This window comes from Schistocerca serialis, chromosome 9, assembly GCF_023864345.2.
Source record: "Schistocerca serialis cubense isolate TAMUIC-IGC-003099 chromosome 9, iqSchSeri2.2, whole genome shotgun sequence".
Taxonomy (NCBI): domain Eukaryota; kingdom Metazoa; phylum Arthropoda; class Insecta; order Orthoptera; family Acrididae; genus Schistocerca; species Schistocerca serialis.
This window is the reverse complement of record NC_064646.1, coordinates 430,147,517-430,169,282: the sequence shown is the minus strand read 5'-3', so window position 1 is coordinate 430,169,282 and position 21,766 is coordinate 430,147,517. Positions and strand designations below refer to the sequence as shown.

The following is a 21,766-nucleotide window of genomic DNA, read 5'->3' as shown; positions in this document are numbered from 1 at the left end:
TAAAAGAATGGTAATTCCCCCGACGTCGGGAGAATTAATATTTGATTCCGGAGAAATTTTGGAACACATCATGCAGTACTAACCCTATGACTAATCTTAGTAAACAGGTTAAGAAAAGGTAAACCTATGTTTATGGTATTTGTGGACTCAGAAAATGTTGATGACAGTGTTCTCTGGAATACACTATTTGAGCCGTCCGAAGGTATCACGGGCAAAATACCGTAAGCGAATGGCTATTTACAACCAGTAGAGACACCTGACGGCTGTTACAAGAGTCGAGTGGCATGAAGGGAAGCAGTTGTTGAGAACTGAGCCGGCCGCGGTGGCCATGCGGTTCTAGGCGCTTCAGTCCGGAACCACGCGACTGCTATGGTTGCAGGTTCGAATCCTGCCTCGGGCATGGATGTGTGTGATGTCCTTAGGTTAGTTAGGTTTAAGTAGTTCTAAATCTAGGGGACTGATGACCTCAGCTGTTAAGTCCCATAGTGCTCGGAGCCATTTGAACCATTTTTGGGAACTGAATGAGAGAGGCAGGTAGCCTATCACTGATGTTATTTAGTCAGTACGCTGGGAGAGCAGTAAAGGAGACGAAGGAGAAGGAATTAAAGCACAGGAAGAACAAATATAAACATTTTTGCAATGACATTGTCAAAGAGACGGCAAAGGACTTGCAAGGTCAGTTGTATGGAACGAATACGATCTTGAACACAGTTTGTATGATTAATATAACCAGAAGCAAAACAAAGGAAATGAAATGTACTAGAAATAAATCAGGTGGTGCTGATAGAATTAGATTAGAAAATGAGATACTATAAACAGTCAGTGAGTTTTGCCGTTTGTTCAGGAAAATAACTGATGATGATCGAAGTAGAGAGGATATAAAACGCAGACTGACAATACCAAGAAAAGTTTTTCTGAAACTGAGAGCTTTGTCATCATTCAGTGTAAATGTATGACTTAGCAAGTCTTTTCTGAATGTATTTGTGTCGAGTATAGCTTTGTACAGAAGAGAAACGAAATCGATAAGCAGTTCAGACTAGAAGAGAAGGTTTGGAAAAGTGGTGCTTCAAAAGAATGCTGGAAATCAGATGAGTTTATCGAATAAGTAGTGAGGAGGTTCTGAATATAACTGAATGAAAACTGTGCCACAACTTGACTAAAGTAAGGAATCGTTTGATAACCACACAGCCTGAGTCATCCATGAATAAACGGATTGGTAATATCAGGAAGTATGGAGGGTAAAACTGTAGAGGTAGACTAAATCTTCAGTGCAGTAAACTGTTTCAAATGTATGCAGTTGGTATTGCTGAGATGAAGAGACTTGCACAAGATTAACGTGAAGTGTTTCATGAAACCATTGCGGATTGAATACCACCAGCACCAAAACCACAGCAACAACAACAACAATAGCAATTAAAGTCTTTATGACTGTACAAAATTTTGAAAAAACACAGCCCTCAGTCGTGAACACAATTAATTTGCAACCTAGGATTCGGTGTCACAAGGGACACCTTCTTCGGACAAAATTGAAACTACATGTTACAGCATAACGTGTTTTGTGTTGACTGTAGCAGAGTACACATGGCAGCCCCTAGTGGCTTGTACCTCTGTTGCATTTTATTTTAATTCTGACTATCTGACGCTGTCAGGCATGACCGCAGCTTTCGAATTTTTTGGTACGTTATGCTGTAACATTTAGTTTTAATTTTGTCCGAAGAAGGTGTTTCTTGTGACGCCGAAACCTAGGTTACAAATTAATTGTGTTCGCGACTGAGGGCTGTGTTTTTCAAAATTTTGTATTATACAACAGTTGCTGATTGACAGCCATGTTAAAAATCTTTATGACTGTCCTTCGAATATCCGATGCTTCTTTTTTTTCCCAATTTATTGATACCTTAGTTCACTCACGTAAGTCAGTTAAGTGGTAACATGCCTATATATATGAACATGAATCACTTCAATATACCCCTTGTAACATCATAGATTAAGGGTCGACCTGCGACAGCAATCGCACAACTTGCTCAGGGGCCGCTAGACGCCGCCGCGAGCGCTGTGTAGGGACTGTGGTTGTTGTGAGCGGACGCAAGGAGAATTGGCCACTCTTCGGGGGCAGGTGGAGGCTTTGTCTGTTAGGCTCATCGAGCTCGAGGCGCAGGCGTCGGCTCGTAGTGGCGTTGGGGCAACTGTGGTGAGACCTATGCCTACTTCGGTGGCCTTGGAATCACATGGAACCCCTGATGTCGCTGCGTCTTCCGGCAGTGAGCATCTTACCGGTCAGCCATCACTCCAGGGTGAATGGCGGACAGTGGTGGGCTCGCGCGTGCCTGGCCGAAAGGCGAAGGTGGGATCTGGCCGCGTGGCAGCTGCCTTACCCCTTTCCAACAGGTACGGGGTGCTTCCTAGTGGTGATGACATCGTTTCCGAGCCACCACAGGGTGCCTCGCCTGTTGGGCCAGTGGCCGATTCTCCGGCAAGGTCCCGACAGTCACAGAGGGCGGGCCTATTAGTTATAGGGAGCTCCAACGTTAGGCGGGTTATGGAGCCCCTCAGGAAAATAGCGGGTAGGTCGGGGAAGAATGCCAGTGTGCACTCGGTGTGCTTGCCGGGGGGTCTCGTCCGTAATGTGGAGGAGGCCCTTCCGGCAGCTATTGAACGCACTGGGTGTGACCGGCTGCAGATAGTAGCACATGTCGGAACGAATGACGCCTGCCGCTTGGGTTCTGAGGCCATCCTTGGTTCCTTCCGGCGGCTGGCTGATTTGGTGAAGACAACCAGCATCGCACGCGGAGTGCAAGCTGAGCTTAATATCTGCAGCATAGTGCCCAGAGTCGATCGCGGTCCTCTGGTTTGGAGCCGTGTGGAGGGTCTAAACCAGAGGCTCAGACGACTCTGCGACTATAATGGTTGCAAATTCATCGACCTCCGTTATTGGGTGGAGAACTGTAGGGCCCCCCTAGACAGGTCAGGCGTGCACTACACACCGGAAGCAGCTACTAGGGTAGCAGAGTACGTGTGGCGTGCACACGGGGGTTTTTTAGGTTAGAGGGACCCCCCCTTGGGCGAAACGATAAAATACCTGACGGCTTACCAGAGAGGACATTATCATCGTTTATAAAGAATGTCCGTCCTCGGAGACCAAAAACAGGAAAAGTTAACGTAATATTGGTAAACTGCAGGAGTATCCAGGGCAAGGTTCCTGAATTAGTATCTCTTATTGAAGGAAATAGTGCGCATATAGTATTAGGAACGGAAAGTTGGTTAAAACCCGAAGTGAACAGTAACGAAATCCTAGACACAGAATGGAATATATACCGCAAGGATAGGATAAACGCCAATGGTGGAGGAGTATTTATAGCAGTAAAGAATTCAATAATATCCAGTGAAGTTATTAGCGAATGCGAATGTGAAATAATCTGGGTTAAGTTAAGTATCAAAGGTGGGTCAGATATGATAGTCGGATGCTTCTATAGACCACCTGCATCAGCAACCGTAGTAGTTGAGCGCCTCAGAGAGAACCTGCAGAACGTCGTGAAGAAGTTTCGTGATCATACTATTGTAATAGGGGGAGACTTCAATCTACCAGGTATAGAATGGGATAGTCACACAATCAGAACTGGAGCCAGGGACAGAGACTCTTGTGACATTATCCTGACTGCCTTGTCCGAGAATTACTTCGAGCAGATAGTTAGAGAACCAACTCGTGAAGCTAACGTTTTAGACCTCATAGCAACAAATAGACCGGAACTTTTCGACTCCGTGAATGTAGAAGAGGGTATCAGTGATCATAAGTCAGTGGTTGCATCAATGACTACAAGTGTAATAAGAAATGCCAAGAAAGGAAGGAAAATATATTTGCTTAACAAGAGTGATAGGGCACAAATCGCAGAATATCTGAGTGACCACCATCAAACGTTCATTTCTGAGGAAGAGGATGTGGAACAAAAATGGAAAAAATTCAGAAACATCGTCCAGTACGCCTTAGATAAGTTCGTACCGACTAAGGTCCAAAGCGAGGGGAAAGATCCACCGTGGTATAACAATCATGTACGAAAGGTACTACGGAAACAAAGAAAGCTTCATCATAGGTTTAAGAGTAGTCGAATCATAGCTGATAAGGAAAAGCTGAACGAAGCGAAAAAGAGCGTAAAGAGAGCAATGAGAGAAGCATTCAACGAATTCGAACATAAAACATTGGCAAACAATCTAAACAAGAACCCTAAAAAGTTTTGGTCATATGTAAAATCGGTAAGCGGATCTAAATCCCCTATTCAGTCACTCGTTGACCACGATGGCACCGAAACAGAGGACGACCGAAGAAAGGCAGAAATACTGAATTCAGTGTTCCGAAACTGTTTCACTGCGGAAAATCGTAACACGGTCCCTGACTTCAGCCGTCGCACGGACGCCAAAATGGAAAATATTGAAATAAACGATATCGGAATTGAAAAACAACTGCTATCACTTAGTAGCGGAAAAGCATCCGGACCAGACGAGATACCCTTAAGATTCTACAGTGATTATGCTAAAGAACTTGCCCCCTTTCTATCAGCAATTTATCGTAGATCGCTGGAAGAACGTAAAGTACCTAGCGACTGGAAGAAAGCGCAGGTCGTTCCCATTTTCAAGAAAGGTCATAAATCAGATGCGAATAATTATAGGCCTATTTCGCTTACGTCAATCTGTTGTAGAATAATGGAACATGTTTTGTGTTCTCGTATTATGACGTTCTTAGATAATACAAATCTCCTTCATCATAACCAACATGGATTCCGCAAACAGAGATCATGTGAAACTCAGCTCGCCCTATTTGCCCAAGAAATTCACAGTGCCGTAGACACTGGCGAGCAGATTGATGCCGTATTCCTGGACTTCAGGAAGGCATTTGATACGGTTCCGCACTTACGTTTAGTGAAAAAAATACGAGCTTACGGAATATCGGACCAGGTTTGTGACTGGATTCAGGATTTCCTAGAAGAAAGAACACAACATGTCATTCTTAACGGTTCAAAATCTGCAGATGTAGAGGTAATTTCGGGAGTACCGCAGGGAAGCGTGATAGGACCTTTATTGTTTACAATATACATAAATGACTTAGTTGACAACATCGGTAGCTCCGTGAGGCTATTTGCAGATGACACGGTTGTCTACAAGAAAGTAGCAACATCAGAAGACTCGTACGTACTCCAGGAGGACCTGCAGAGGATTAATGCATGGTGCGACAGCTGGCAGCTTTCCCTAAACGTAGATAAATGTAATATAATGCGCATACATAGGGGCAGAAATCCATTCCAGTACGATTATGCCATAGGTGGTAAATCATTGGAAGCGGTAACGACCGTAAAATACTTAGGAGTTACTATCCGGAGCGATCTGAAGTGGAATGATCACATAAAACAAATAGTGGGAAAAGCAGGCGCCAGGTTGAGATTCATAGGAAGAATTCTAAGAAAATGTGACTCATCGACGAAAGAAGTAGCTTACAAAACGCTTGTTCGTCCGATTCTTGAGTATTGCTCATCAGTATGGGACCCTTACCAGGTTGGATTAATAGAAGAGATAGACATGATCCAGCGAAAAGCAGCGCGATTCGTCATAGGGACATTTAGTCAGCGCGAGAGCGTTACGGAGATGCTGAACAAGCTCCAGTGGCGGACACTTCAAGAAAGGCGTTACGCAATACGGAGAGGTTTATTATCGAAATTACGAGAGAGCACATTCCGGGAAGAGATGGGCAACATATTACTACCGCCCACATATATCTCGCGTAATGATCACAACGAAAAGATCCGAGAAATTAGAGCAAATACGGAGACTTACAAGCAGTCGTTCTTTCCACGCACAATTCGTGAATGGAACAGGGAAGGGGGGATCAGATAGTGGTACAATAAGTACCCTCCGCCACACACCGTAAGGTGGCTCGCGGAGTATAGATGTAGATGTAGATGTAGAAGAGTGCATTGCGATCGCAGGCGCGCGTGTTGCGTACGGGCCGCGAGGTGCCGCCACGAGCGCAATCGTGTATAAGTGCCGACGGAGTTCGGCCAGCTCTCATTTTGTTGGCATCTCATTTTTGCCTATTCTCTTATTTGCTTAGTTGCTTAGCTCTTATGGCTCATGTTATTGTGCTCTCTTTCGACCATTCAGATTGTTTTGATTTATTCCCAATTGAGAAGTGCTCATTTTGGCATTTCACTTTTGCATATTTCTCCTTTTGCTAATAATATGCTCCTTAGCTTTTTACAGTTAAATTGATTAACATAGTCTCATGTACTGTTTGTTCATTTTAGCCTGTTCATATTTTGATGTTCTTTAAATACTGTAATAAGCATTTCTTCCCTTAAACTTGTGTAAAGTATTCTCGATGTACGATTTGTTCTGTGGCCCAGGTGTAAGGTTTTGAATATAAATTATATACCAAACTGTGATTTAAAAGGAATTTATTTTTTCAGTTTGTACTACATCAGACGACAATTTTGTGATATGAGGGAGAAATTTGAGGGGCGAACCCATGGAAATAGTCTTAAGTGTTCCCCTTTAAAAATAAAAATTTGTGTGACACTGAAAGACGTGACACTGTAGGCATCGAAGCTTTATATATATAAAATTATACGTCACACCCTGCATCAGGGCAGTTCCTGGCATTAATCATTTGCATCCAGTTTTAGCCTTCGATAAATATGTGTGTGCCTCTAGGATAATATTTCTCAAGTGAATCGCAATTTTTTCACTATTTTATGTGGGGAACATTTCTTGCTTAGCGACTATCGACTCACTTCGCTGTTTGTTGTATGTGGTGGATAGAATTTGTCTATAACCGCTACCATATATCAGACTATAATCTTTCACACATATATATTTTATATAACTATTACAGACCGCAGGTTCTATTTCGGGTTTCTCTTTTATTGGATAAACTGCTGCTAACTAATATGTAATTTTTTGACGCTATCTCATTCAGGTTGGAAGTATATGACTTCGTTGCGTATTACATGACGTAGCACAATGTAATATATGATAGTCTGTTGTAAATTTAATGACACTCTTTACTAGTCACAGTAATTTAAATACCGTCCTCTCATTGTCAAGAAACAATGGTTAAGCAAAATATAGGCTATAGTGATCGATCAGAAAATAATATTATGTGGTATGTAGTGTTTTATCAGACTTAAAGCAAATTAAAAAACGTAAGTGTTTCTTCAATAAATGAAGCTAAGCAAAGCAGTAAGTCAGTACTAGCAGACAGTGTTTCATCCTGTAAATAAGAAAATAAGAATTGAGTGTGTCATATGTCTTGCACGATGGTCTGATAGTAACAGTTTTTGATTATCGTAAATTAAACTATATTCTTAATACAAACTTTAACACTTTGTATTGTGCTTGATGTGCAAAGATATTTCTGTCAAATAAACCTAAACGAGTTTTCCGCAAACTTTTTGATAGTTGTTTTGCTGCAGTTCACGCAATCCAATTCATGGTTTGAATACTATATTGTAGGAGGCTGATTGTCAATATAAAAATATTTTCAATTACAAATAATTTCCCCACTCTAAACTAGCAATGATTTTCTCAAAGGCACACAACAGCCTTCCCTGCCGTAACGTGTATGAAATGGAAGAGGCGATATGAAGAAGAGGGCTAAAAGATGTTATCTAATTCGCAAAACGTTTAGTTGGATCACTTATTGTCCACTTACGGTAGACATCTTACTACAGCATAGTCGTGTGTTTGACAGCAATAATTCAGTAGCATACGTTACTAAATACCAGTAGAACACTGTTTCAAACAGAGAATTTAGAATTGTATGATGCAGATTTGTTAATTCTAAGAACAAGAGTGACAAACTAATACTTGAAACCAGGCATGCTTGTGTATCTTCTGTAGGTACTGTACATATTCATATGTTCATTTGGTCGCTAACATGTCTTGGCTTTGGAAATACTAAGGTAAATCGCGGTTGTGTTATAGCGGCTCCTCAATTGGTATTTTTTCTATCAAATGGTATGAAAACGATTGTTCACGAATCGGTTTACGATTGAATGATGATTTGATTCCAAGTAAGTAGAAGCAGAATATTGAAAAATGTTTGTGGTTATGGATATCTTTACAGAAATTCCACAAATACAGAGTCGCAACAGCATCTAGAATCCATCCAGAAGCAATATGGTGAAACGTCACTACATAAATAATGATAGATATTGTGGCAAGTCAGACTATAAAGTAGCTATGTGTTGCTGAAAATTTATATAACAACATAATTGCTACACTGCTTTCTATTTTTCCTTTTTGCTCTTTTGAAACCGCTTTCATCGATGTTTGTAACTAGCTGCTGATCGAAACTTATCTTTCTGACATAGTGCTCGTTAGTAGTTCAGTATTGATGATAAATTCTGCTTATCAACACTGCAACTTTCCGTGTGCTCAGTTTAAGATGAGAAATAAAAGAATACAACAAAAATAAATGTCCAACGTAACAATCACCAAGTGCTAGTTATAGCATATAGAACACCAATAATATCTTTTCGTAAAAAAAGACTTAATGCTGCTCAGTTCTGTAGATGGATTACAAGCAAAAAGTTTAGCTTGAGAATAATGGGAAGCAATGAAGAAGAGTATTTGGGCAGAGAAGATACATTCAAAGAGAAGGTTTTAGGATAGTTTATGTAGTAAATCGTCTTGAATTTCGTCAATAAGAGGACGTTAGGAGTAATTTAGGGGAAGTGAGGAAATTCTACTCGATAAAAATCAGCTCCTGCCAAATGCTGGCATATTTGTGGCAGAAATATCTAATGCATATCGTCTTTAGAGCAGAGTTGTTGACTATACGAATAAAGGCGGCAGGTAAGATGGAGAAAGCTGACTGAAAGCCGTTGTCGCTTATGGCGTGCACGAAATGTCCACTATTCACGTGTCGTGTTGCACAGTGTATTTCTCTTCTTACAATGACGGTCCATGTTCCGTCTTGCTGTAGCAGCTATCGTTGGGTGTTATTACTATAGTAGTTGGTTATACATCTATCCAACACACTGGAATCAGTCTGCCATCTTGCAGAGAAACACATAAATTGCATGTATGTTACTGTAGCAAAGAAATATTCAGCCCTTCACCCACCAAGCACTCCTCCACATCCTACGGTGTGTAAGGAGCACTTTAGAGAACAGGTTTGACGGCATTTTCCAGTACTCACTCTATTAATTCCGGAATCAGTCTGCAACATGTTACATACTAGTCGCTTTGGTCTGTATTTTAAAATAAAGCAACAGAATTGGTGACAAATAGGATCGGATCTCAACGTTTTAACGTTAATTTATTCGTGAAACAAACTACAAAAATATAATAACTTAAGAGATAGCGATGGGGTACAGTCAGGATATCTTTCAGATGAAAGTTTCTCAATGTATACACAATAAATACACTGTATTTTCAAAAACAGAGTTCAAACTGCCTTGTAGATCCTTTTTGCTGTGACGTTGCCGATAGTGAGGGTCTGTAAAAGAAAAAAAAACTTGATAAGAAAAAGCATTGCGCTGTTTTCTTGTTGTGCCTTTTCTATAATGTAACGAAACTGGCAATAATAAGGCAAATACAGCTATTTTATTATGACACAGTATATCAATCTGTTTTATTATTTCTATTTATTATGAGTCATTGTGGATATCTTTGTCTTCCATGCCTTAAAAGACTAAATTTTTTCAGTGGATTAATACTGATATTTAGTGAAATAACGAATATACATAACATTATAGGTAAGAAACCAAATACTGATAACTTGACTTTGTTTACAGTGATTTCGTAGTTCATCACTAAATTAGTTTTTAATGTAAGGACAAAGGCTTTTGAGGCCAGAGTCCATTTGAATAAATTCTTGTGTGTGTGTGTGTGTGTGTGTGTGTGTGTGTGTGTGTGTGTGTGTGTGTGAGAGAGAGAGAGAGAGAGAGAGAGAGAGAGAGAGAGAGAGAATATATGCGAATATAAATTATATGATACTAAAATACGAAAATTTTCGCTGTTGTTGTAGGTAACATTTATGAGGATGACATTTAATACTACTGTTGTATTGATTACTCTGATCAAGTTTTTTACTGAAGGCTTGACAAGAAGAACTGAGAATTCAGTCATCTGACATTCGAAGATGAAGTAGATCACTCACTGAATGAAGTTCAGAGTGTTAGTGACATTTTCAGTAAGGATACTCTGTGTTATCTGATGGAGAATACAAATCCATTTCAAAACTGTTTAATCCTGAGATTGTAGAAATGCCAGATAAACTGTGAAGGACGAACAGCGAAAAAAAGTACTAATGACCGTTAACACCAAACGTGACTGAAGATAAAGCAGAATACTCAACAATATTATAGGCACAGCTACATAGAAGAAGAACAAAAGATGATACTGCATTTGATAATCCTAGCATTCTGTGAGAGTACTTCATCAAAATAATTGTAGGCGATATATAGGATCAAATTATTCTAATCGGGATTCTCTTCCGAAACTCAGTTTTTACAAGCTTTCACAAAAATTATTAGTATTTTGAAGCACATCTTCATGAATTCAGAATGCTGATTAAAACTGACAGCAGCATCTGAGGATGTGTGACTTGTTGATTGCCTGTGCTCACTTTCATTAATTAAGCCTTATTTCAATCTTACACTAAAAAATTTTCAGCATCTATGGCTTGGAATATCAGAAATAAGATGCTTCTGTTAATTTATTCAATACTCAGTAATATGTGACAGCATAATGTTCACTCATATACGACATATGATAAGAGCAGGTGTAAATGAGAGAGTGCTGAGAGTGGGAGTGTAGTGTTGGGACTCACCGCAACCATCTTGTCGGCGCTGAAGGTCTTCTCTATGGTGACGGTCTTGCCGTCTTCGTACTTCTCGACCTTGACCAGTGTGTCGGCGCCCCTTTGGGTGACAGTGCTCTTCCTCTTGCGGCCGGCCGTGTCCTCTGTGAACTCCTCCCCCAGGCAGTATGTCAGCACGTGTTTGTACTCACCCAGCTGGGTCACGTCTGTCACCTTGTCACCCTCCAGTGTCAGTGTCAGGGTGTCCTTTGCTGACAGAGCCAGGTGGCGGTGTGTGGCGTCTGTCACTCCTGTGGGGAAAAATTAAGTAAACACTACAAACAGTCCGTCAGAGGATCATCCGCAACTGAGGATTCTAGCAGAGGTTGATAATACAGCTTCAGTTGTAAGGTTATTTTTATTTGAAACAATACCGCTTTTGGGATCTTACATCCCCATCACCAGGTCTTATACTGAAAATAAACAAGAGACCGGAGCTAATAATAACTTTTACATGTAGTAGTATACACAAAATAGCAGGGGGCTAGTGGTCCCACGTTCTTCTTCCCATAAACAAATGGCAGTACATTTGCCATTCTGGTTTATATATACGTAAAATAGCAGCGGGCTAGTGGTCCCACGTTCTTCTTCCCGTAAACAAATGGCAGTACATTTGCCATTCTGGTTTATCAGTTTGCTTCCACCTTCGTGTATGCTACTGCATCTTTTGCAGTTGCTGGTGATACACCCCATCCTGCACTCGCCCACTGGGGTGCTAGGGGTCACAGCGCAAAGTATAACTGTCCTGGTGTTCATTGCATATTTCTTTACCCAGGCAGCCGTCTGTAGTATTGTCTGGAGTCACTTCGACATTGACTTAAGTTTTACCACACCTAGCTCAACTGCTAGTTTCTAAAACGTTATATGGAACTTAATTTCTGTTTTTTTGTGCACTGCTACATATAAAAGCTATTATTAGTTCTGGTCTCTAGTTTAGTTTCAGTATAGTACCTGATGATGGGCATATAAGAGCCTGAAACTGGTCGTGCTTTAACTAAAAAGAGTCTTACAACTGAAGTGGTATTTTCAATCTGTGATAAGTAAACACTACAGGACTACTGTCACATATTCCATAGATAGTTGGTGTTAGATAACAATGGAAGATGTACACATGCTTAAAATGATTACTCACATTGCATATGAGCTCCATACATAATTCTAATGGTATGCTTTTGTGTAATGCGAGTTTCCTTTACTCACTAGATGTTTCGTTATTAACATCAGTTTATATCATCTTTGTCGTAAGATTACATGGTCCAACATGTTATAAACCCGTAACCTTCTATCCTGATCCGTTAAGTAATTGATCGTACATGCATGTAATTGGTGGTAAAGAAATAATAAACTGAAAAGTCACTCTTGATGCCGATCTTTTTACTGAATGCAAAATGAACATTTACTAATTGATAAATTGTTTTCTTTCATTATTTTGTGCGCTTTTAAGGGAGAACAACTTTAGAAAAGTCTTGAAATTATATTTCACGTGTTTAAGCTGGTGCTCTCATGATGAAACACTGGATGAGTATAATCTGGTAAATTTGCGATAAATTTTAAGAAAAGTTAGTTTTTCATGCATATCAATGTCTACAACGTCCCACATCCTGCACTATGTGCTGCATAAAATATAATATTGCAGCCACAATCTGTGGCATTTATGCCTACCGTGTCCAAAAGGTGTTCCAAACGGACTTAGTAGTAAGGAAGTAATAAAACATCGTGCCTGATGATCAGTTTTTACTGCATGAACTGCAAAACAGGAAAAATTTCTATGATTTCATTATTTTCTGTTTTTGGTATCAGCGAGAAAAAGTTTCGAAAAGGTTTGAAATTGTGTGTGAAGTGTTCTGATTTTCAAATGCAGGATGAGCCTGGGTAATGTGCAAAGCATGAGATACGATGTTTCTAGACATGTACACAATCTCTAACTTTATAACAGAACTTGTAGTATTAAAACTTTAACGTTGGATTACGTCTCGTAATGAGCAGGTCATAACATTATTTTACATTTTTGAATGCGGCCAATAATTACATGAAACGTATAAAATCAAATTTTTACTGGCCCTAGAAACTTTTAGCTGGTTTTAGCTTTTTATTAATGTATGTGGATCTGAACACACAGCACACTTCTAACAGTCAATTATATCTATTCATATGTTAAGAAGAGCTACAGTTAGGCGCATTGATGTTGAGTAACATTTTTTTTTCTGAGATGACGTATCACTTACAATGATTCATCTACACAGAATATTCTTAATAGCTACACACAAAATAATTGTATTCTAAACAGAAATACACATGGCAGTCATACAGAAAAGTGGTTGATCAGTTGTATATAATGCAGCACAACTTTTATGCTTTGAAAGAAGATTGCAACGATGTTGGAAAGGGATCCCCAGCGTTAACCAATGCTCAGATTAAAGAATTTTTTTTATGTCTGGTGCAAGAAAACACAAAATCGAAATTTCTTGTTACTAAGTTCTGGTCTGCAGCTGTCTATGGTTTGCATTCCTAATTTTTGTTCTTAGGTAAAATGTGTACGTTTTCCCCCAAAGTGATGAATAGAAAATAAACCCTGAATACGTCGCTATTTTCACCTCAAGTTTAGAGGTGACTCCAGCCAAAACATTTACACATTCGTCTGCATGACACTAGTTTCCAGCTCACTCTTCCAAGATAGTTTCAGCCTACCATAGGATGTTCTTTCCATTCTGTAAATATCAATATCAGTTGATCTGTTCTTTTCCCATACAATCAGCGATTTGATGTGTAAATCGTGAGTAAATTAACTTCTCTAAAATAAAAAATATTGATGTCGTCATCCATAACGGTACGTTAATATCCTCATGTAGCCTTTGTTATAAAGTCGTGAGACAATGACATACATCAAATATCTCAGTTGAGAACGCGTGCACAGATTTCTGTTCGAAATGCTATCAGCTGTTTATGATAGCAGGAGGTACCAGAGAACTTTGATTTGCTAAAGGTTTTGTAATTGACCTTTCCAGCGTTCTTCCATGCTGTTTTCCATTTTTTAGTTAACTGACATTGTTTTCCGCACCACGTTTCAAGAAAGTAGGACGTGTATGGCAATTTAATAACGGCGAATATTTGTCAATACATGTTCATACCAGAGGTTCTGAAAAATAATGATAATCCAGTACTTAATTACTTTATATTCCGTGTCAGTTGTGCACTAATTCTTCCTATTCCAGTACTCTGCAGTTTTTACAGTGCTGTCCTTCGGTAAAACTTAAGTCTTGCAAATTTACTGCTTCGCACAAGAGGAGTCTCATAAGTCGTCCTCTACATATTCCTATTTATTAAGGATCTTTTCGCATTTAGAGACTCCTTATCATAGGCGACTGAATGTTCTTCATGTGGGGTACGCAAGTCTGTGGCCCTCACGGACCTTCTTTCAATTCGTAAATAAAGTTAACTGGTGTCTCCGGCCGTACAGATGGCTCTAGAAGTCGGATCTCAAGTGTGGTTGTAAAGGGGTGGGGGTGGGGGGTGAAAACAGTGTGGTTATCGAGGTTGCCCCAGGTGGATGGTCAGTATTCAAGGATATGACAGAAAGGATCATTCTAAGCACAAAACACTAGTAAATAAGAACTCTGAAATGCAAATCATATGAGCTACGAGCTGTCTTTCATCTTTGATACTGTGAAAGCAATCCCTACTACTGCAGGCTCTTTGCTTTACATGTTTTGAAATGTGGTAGTACGGGCCAAAACAAGAAAATGTGTCGAGTTAACATGGGCTCTAAAGTCATTACATGAGCACTTGCTCATCTTCGATGCTGGGAAATACACTTTTTCTACAGAACAAGTGCCCATAGCTCTTAAGTTATGCATTTTAGAGGTCATGTTCACTGAATAATTGTTTCCTGTTTTTTCATACTACCTCCTTTCAAAATAAGGGAAGTACAGAGCCTGCAGCATAACAGATAGCGAAGTTGAACAAGTGCTCATAGCTCTTAATGTATGCACTTCAGAGCGCATGTTTACTGTACCTTCTTGCCTCGAAAGGTGGATCCCATCACATCCATGAATACCGACCTTTCCTCCTGGGATACCAAGTGTAGCGTATGTCTTGGGCCTTCTGTTCGCATCTACAATTCTTCGTCTGCAGCAACTGTTTATGAAGTTTGGGATGTAGCTATATTTGCGAAAGGGTAAACAGCGGCCAACGGTATATGTCTCAAGCATCCAGTAATAATTCTTGCTGTCTCATTAAGGGAAACGTCTACTTTATTTGAATGAGCTGATGTTTCTCACCTCAGCGGTATACACTAGCCCACTGCAGTGGCATTTAAAAACTCGGGATGCTTTGCCCATGATGTACCAGTCAGTTTCTCAGTAGATAGCTCCCTGAGATACCTTTTCCATTTCATTCAGTGCAGTGGTGTTTGAAAGAAAGAGTACCGTCAAATCTGACACCTAGATCGGATTAGGTTCATGCTCCAGGGGCACGTCCCCCCCTCCCCCCCCCCATTTTATGTAAATCTTTGCAGTAGATTCTTAATTGTAGAGGTGAGAACTGCAGAGATGGTTCTTCTTAGGATTCGGTTTCAGCAGACTGTTAGACTGCTCTGGGTATATTATAAGGTTCTCCAAGGCTTTCGAGAGTTTAATTTCTGTCTCAGCAAATTTTTACCCCCGAATGTGATTAACATCCTGTTCATATAGACGAATAATTTGGTATATCGTTGGTATGAACTTTGTATAACAGAGGAGCCAATACGCTTCCCCCGGTAAGCTGTATTATCTTTTTTTATTTCTCCATCTGCAGTTTTTCTGTTGTAGGGTGACACTGAACTTCCTATTATTAGGCAAGTGGGTCTAAAGTCTTTTGTTAATTTACACAATGTGCAAAGTAATTTTTTTGTGGTTAACTGTTGCATACGCTGCTGTTAAATCAATGAAAAAGTCTCGCATCAAAAACTGTTCCGCACAGCTATCTTCTATGAGCTGAGTAAATTTAAGTATTTGTCCACAGTATGATTTCCAGGCCCGAAAATTTCCTCTTCTGGTTTTATCATCTCGTTTATTTTTCCTGCGACTTTCTTATAAAGCATTCGTTCAAAAATTCTGTAATAATAGGGTAGGACGGATGCTGAGCGAAAGTTTTCGGATCTGAGGGTTCCTTCCCATATTTAAGCAAAGCCACTAAGTGGGTGTTTCGCCATAATCTTTGGATCCGGTAGTCCAGAAAGGACATACTGAACATTTTCATTAACCGGTTCTTAGTCACCAGATCAAAACGTTAAATTTGTTCAGTTCGAATATCGTCCGGGCTTGCTGCTTTGTTTTCCTGTGTCTGGTTTATTGCTTCCTTAGTTACTCTATGGAGATGGTTGGTTCTCCTATCATCTTGTGTTCTTCTCTTTCTCTTAGCACTTATCGTGATTTTATTTTATTTATTATTTACTCATTGTTAATGACATGATAAGGAAGTTGGTTTGGTGTAACATAGTTGGAATTATATCGAGCTACACCTGGATAATTGCTTCAGGCCACAAGTGGCCCATCGGGACCAACCGACCACGAGTCATCCTGTGGATAATTGCTGCTGTTCTTTATTAATTTTCATGGACGTTTGCTGTATGAAGTTAAGGAATTCTGATACCTTGGAATCAAAATAATCCACAGTGGAGGAAACAAGAAGGACATACAAAGCAGACTAGAACAGGGAAAGAAGGTACTCCTGGCCGAAAAAGTCTGATAGCATGAAACGTGGGCTTATATTTAAAGAAGAATTTTGGAGCACAGTTTTATATGGTAGTGAATCGTGGTCTGTGAAAAAACTGGAACATAACAGAATCGAAGCGTTTGACATGCCGTGCTGCAAGAAAATTGGACGAACTGATAATACAGGACATGAGAAGGTTCTCTATACAATCAGCGAAGAAAGGAACTTATGGAAAATACTGGCAAGATGAAGGTACTGGATGATAGGATATACACAGATCAAAAAAAGTTTTGCATCACCTCGGTTCCCAGAACTCGTGAAGATAGAGGTTGACTGTGGATATTGTAACACAGATACAGTCCGTTTGACTGTTCAGAGACGTCACTAAACGCGCCAATAGATGTAAATAATTGTGCATGGACAGTGCCTATTGGACGGAGGGGGACCGAAAGCCGATCAGTTCAGGTCATTCCACCAGGAAGGAGGTACACGGCTCGTGTTGCCATGACAAGACGGTCAATACCGCGGTTCGATCGCATCCGCATTCTTACCTTGTGTCACGAAGGACTCTCAACAATGGAAGTGAAAAAAAGCGATGTTGTTCGGACGAGAGATGACATCTCTAGCTCAGGCCGCCCAAGGACTACCACTGCAGTGAATTACCGCTATCTACGGATTATGGCTTGGAGGAACCCTGTCAGCAACGCCAACACGTTGAATAACGCCTTTCGTGCAGCCACAGGACGACGTGTTACGACTCAAACTGCGCAATAGGCTGCATGACGGGCACCTTCACTCCCATCGTCCATGCCAAGGTCCATCTTTGCAACCACGACACCATGCAGCGAGGTACAGATGGGCCCAACAACGTGACGAATGGACTGCTGCGGATTGGCATCACGTTCTCTTCACCATGAGTGTCGCATATGCCCTCAACCAGACAATCGTCAAAGACGTGTTTGCAGGCAATCCGGTCAGGCTGAATGCCTTAGACACATTGTCCAGCGAGTGTAGCAAGGTGGAGCTTCCCTGCGTTTTGGGGTGGCATTACGTGGGGCCGATGTATTGTCCTGGCGGTCACGGAAGGCTCCGTAATGGCTGTACGATCTGTGCGTGCCATCCTCCAACCGATAGTGCAACCATATCGGCAGCATTTTGGCGGCATGGCATTTGTCTTCATGAACGAAAATTCGCGACCCCATAAAGTGAGTGACTTCCTTCAGGATAACGACATCGCTCGACTAGAGTGGCCAGCATGTTCTCCAGACATGAACCCTATCGATTATGCCTGGGATAGATTGAAAAGGCCTGTTTATGGACGACGTGACCCACCAACGACTCTGAGGGATCTACGCCGCCGTATCGCCGTCGAGAAGAGGGACAATCTGGATTAACAGTGCATCATGAACTTGTGGATAGTATGCCACGAAGAATACAGTCGTGTATCAGTGCAGGAGGACATGCTATTGGGTAGTAGAGGTACCGGTGTGTAGAGCAATCTGAAGGTATCGCTGTATGGTGGTACAACACGCAATGTGTGGTTGCCATGAACAATAAAAAGGGCGGAAATTATGTTGATGTTGATCTCTATTATATTTTCTGTACAGGCTCCGGCACTCTCGGATCCGAAGTGATGGAAAACTTTTTTTGATGTGTGCTTTTTAAGACACTATGGAGTGGCTTCCATGGGACTAGAGGGATCTGTAAAGGGTAAAAACTCTAGGGGAAGGGGAAGACAAAGACAGGAATATATCCTACACGTAATTGAAGAAGTAGGGTGCAAGTGCTACTGTGAAATAGAGCTTGCCACAGGAGAGGAGACCATGCCGAGGCGCAGCCGACTAGTCAGATGACTGATGGGGAAATGGTTCAGATAGCTGTGAGCACTATGGGACTTAATTTCTGAGGTCAGCAGTCCCCTTGAACTTAGAACTACTTAAACCTAACCAACCTAAGGACATCACACACATCCATGCCCGACGCAGGATTCGAACCTGCGACCGTAGCGGTTGCGTGGTTCCAGACTGTAGCGCCTAGAACCGCTTGGCCACACCGGCCGTTAGATGACTGATGACCCAAAGAGAAAAGCCCCCTATCATGCGTCATGTCCAGATCATTCAGCAGTTCCATCTATTTTTCTTTCCATCCATCATTGTGTGGTGCGGTCTAGACTTCGCCTGCGGTTTTGGCTTCTTTTAGCAAAGGAGTCTTCGTCAAAGTGTTCTCGGTACGCACTGAGTAACTGTTTGACGTGCTGTGTTAGTCCCTGCCTTACCGTATAATATGCTTGCGTGATATTCTCTCCGTTATGTCTATAAAAATCCTATAATTTTATGTCATTCGTTATCACTTGCTCTATCTCTAGTTCGAAATCATTCCACCTTGCATTCTTGAACTTGAAACGCGATTAAAGTCAAACATTTTCAGAGTCATAGACCATCTGATACCACTTGTGAGTGGCCAATGTTGAGCTCTGGGTATCGGATCTTCTACAAATTTCACGACATGTTTGTTGGTCGAGGGCACTCCTGATCTGTATATTGTTCAGATTACATCCCCGATGCTTCGAATCGTGTAGGAGTTTAAGGTCTTCTTGCTCTGCCCATAGTTGTTCGCCGTTTCTGTCTGTGCTGTTATACCCCCAGATGATGATATGACAGTTAAAATTTTCCATTATGTTTTTTATTTTTGAATTTGCCAAATTGATGGTTTCAAATTCTAAAACTGTGATGCGTCGTTTGTACTACTTTGTGACAGTGCAGGAGTCTTTCTACGTGTAAAGTAAGACTCTCTCCTTTGGGTGTCCCTCGTACCATGAATACTCTCATGTCCAGAAAAACAGAACACCCAGAATAGGACCCTCATATTAACAGAATTGTACATTAGTATGTTCTGCAGAAATGATTAGCATTTAGTCACCTCGGTTCAGAACGTGTTCTGTTGCCTAGTAGGCACAGGGTCCGCCATGCACCGTCATAGCTTCTTCCATGCTTGGTGGTATCGACGCGTGTAAGACGCGAATGGTTTCCTGTAGTGTAGCCATACATTCTGCGTTCATCTGGTTCCAAAGTTCATCTGTGGTGCTTTGCACTGGGTCACGGCGCTGCACCTGTCGTTTCACCATATACCACATGTTTTCGAGTGGCGACAAGCCTGGTGGTCAGGTGGGCCGAGCCAAAAGGACGACATTCTGTGACGCAAAGAAGCACATGCTCTTGGGGCAACCTGTCGTCGTGCATTGTCTGGTTGAAAAATGCCGTCTGGGATGTTGTGCAGAAAGGATATGGGCACGGGTTGCAGGACGTCATTCACGAATGTCGCACTGGCCACAGTGTCCTGGACATGCACCAACTGTGATTTGTATTTGTACCCAATAGCATCTCACACCATAGGGTCTTGATTTTGCGCTGTATTTCTTGAACGAATGCAGTCACTGAGATGCTGTTCCCGACTTCTGTAGCGAACCAGCAAGCGGGTCCATCTTTTTCAAACACACAGAACCTGGATTCGTCCGAAAACACTATCTGATGCCGTAGCTGTCTGCGATGGAGTCGTTTCATAGACCACCGCTGCCTAGCATGTTTCTGCACATTCGTGAAAGGTGGCGCGTACGTAAGCCATGCCGTAATGAACTGCGACAGACGGTCACACCTAATAGTGCACGACGTATTGTTACAGCTGAGGAGGACGCAGACACACATCTGATCTGTAATGACATAAGGATGAGGCTTCCATGTCCTCTGGGTGGTACGACCTGACCCGTCTTGTGTTCTACAGCCTTCCGTGAACCATTCGGCATATACCAGTTGTACTGTCGAGACACTTCGTCCCCCACAAGCAGCAGTTTATCGGATGCATCCATCAAATTTTCTCATGTCAATCTGCGCCCCCTTTCGGACTCACTGATTTGACAGCACGCTTCATGCATGCGAGGCATCCTGCACGTCTGCTCAAGCCCCACTGATCCATTACATTTGCCGTATAGCGAGAACGAGAGCCGCAGGCACATTTTACCGGTAGGTGGTGTTGCGCCGCGATATTGGTGTTGACACTGAACCCGCGAGCCGACGTTGTTCAAATGCTAATCATTTCTCCAGAACATACCACTGTACATGTTCTGTATGGACGTCCTATCTTCAGTCGTTCAAGGTGTTCTGTTTTTTCCACAACATAATTCTACGACGTTTGCATAGGTCAGTCCATAATACTTAATTTCAGTAAAGCAGTTCAATGGCTCTGTGCACTATGGGACTTAACATCTGAGGTCATCAGTCCCCTAGAACTTAGAACTACTTAAACCTAACTAACCTAAGGACATCACACACATCCATGCCCGAGGCAGGATTCGAACCTGCGACCGTAGCAGTCGCGCGGTTCCGGACTGAAGCGCTTAGAACCACTCGGCCACCGCGGCCGGCAGTAAAGCAGTCTTTCATTGTTAAATGAAGTAATTCTGTAGAAAGTCCTTTTAAAACGTAGACTGGTGTTTGAGGCTTCGATGTTGTTTCTTAGTACATAAGATGATCAAAGGGTTGGCCATCCGTGCATAAGCCGATAATACTTTTGACTCCTTTTGTTTAGCGCAATCTTAGTGGAGGCTCCTTCTTTGTTCCCCCCCGTAAACCGCTTGAAAAATTTGATCGGAATGACGCAGTTGTGTTTTCATATATACTGATTTAATACCACCTAATCCTATAAACTTTCTATGTAATTGCACACTCTATTCGAAAAAGTCCAAGAACTATGCAGAGTGTTCACTCTTAAGTTTTCCGCCGACATTTCACGTAACTCTGGCCAACTGTACAGACCTTTCTGCTGCAGTGTAAACAGAGCCTTAGCTTTTTTTTACTTTTTCGTAATGTAGATATAAGATATGTTCCAGAGTTAATAAAAGTTAAGTGATCTATTCACTCACCGCTGGCGTCGAGGAACGCCTCCATGTTCTCCAAGCTGGCCACGTCGAGAGCGTAGCTCTTTCCTGAGAACTGTTTCACCATCTTGAACGGCTTTCTTTCTCTCAAGTGTAGCGGCTGAAACAGTGAGCCCACAACGTCTTGTGGCTGTGTGGCCGTTTATTTATTATCGAACCGTATCCATAACTCAGCCGTCACTTCCTTTGATAAGGAACGGTTCAGTATCTGAGTAAGACGATATCCGGCACTTGCACGTGACAGGCGATAAAAAGCATATCTGTTTATGACGGACGTATCGTGTTGAGTCGTACAC

General features: G+C 41.6%; 1 protein-coding gene across 1 annotated transcript; it reads right to left on the bottom strand.

Moving 5' to 3' along the window:
- Positions 1 to 9,433: 9,433 nt before the first annotated feature.
- Positions 9,434 to 21,537, bottom strand: LOC126419678 (fatty acid-binding protein, muscle-like). The gene is made up of 3 exons (XM_050086863.1): positions 21,456 to 21,537; positions 10,820 to 11,100; positions 9,434 to 9,484 (listed from the first exon to the last, which is right to left on the bottom strand). Exons 1-3 carry the CDS (start codon positions 21,535 to 21,537, stop codon positions 9,434 to 9,436), a joined length of 414 nt encoding a protein of 137 aa, XP_049942820.1.
- Positions 21,538 to 21,766: the final 229 nt, after the last annotated feature.

Excerpts from the sequence above, each read along its gene's own strand:
- LOC126419678 (XM_050086863.1), bottom strand. The coding sequence starts at position 21,537 with ATGGTGAAACAGTTCTCAGGAAAGAGCTACGCTCTCGACGTGGCCAGC. Across the intron at positions 11,101-21,455 it reads GGCGTTCCTCGACGCCAGCG|GAGTGACAGACGCCACACAC; the intron begins GTGAGTGAATAG and ends TTTTCCCCACAG. Across the intron at positions 9,485-10,819 it reads GCGCCGACAAGATGGTTGCG|ACCCTCACTATCGGCAACGT; the intron begins GTGAGTCCCAAC and ends TTTCTTTTACAG.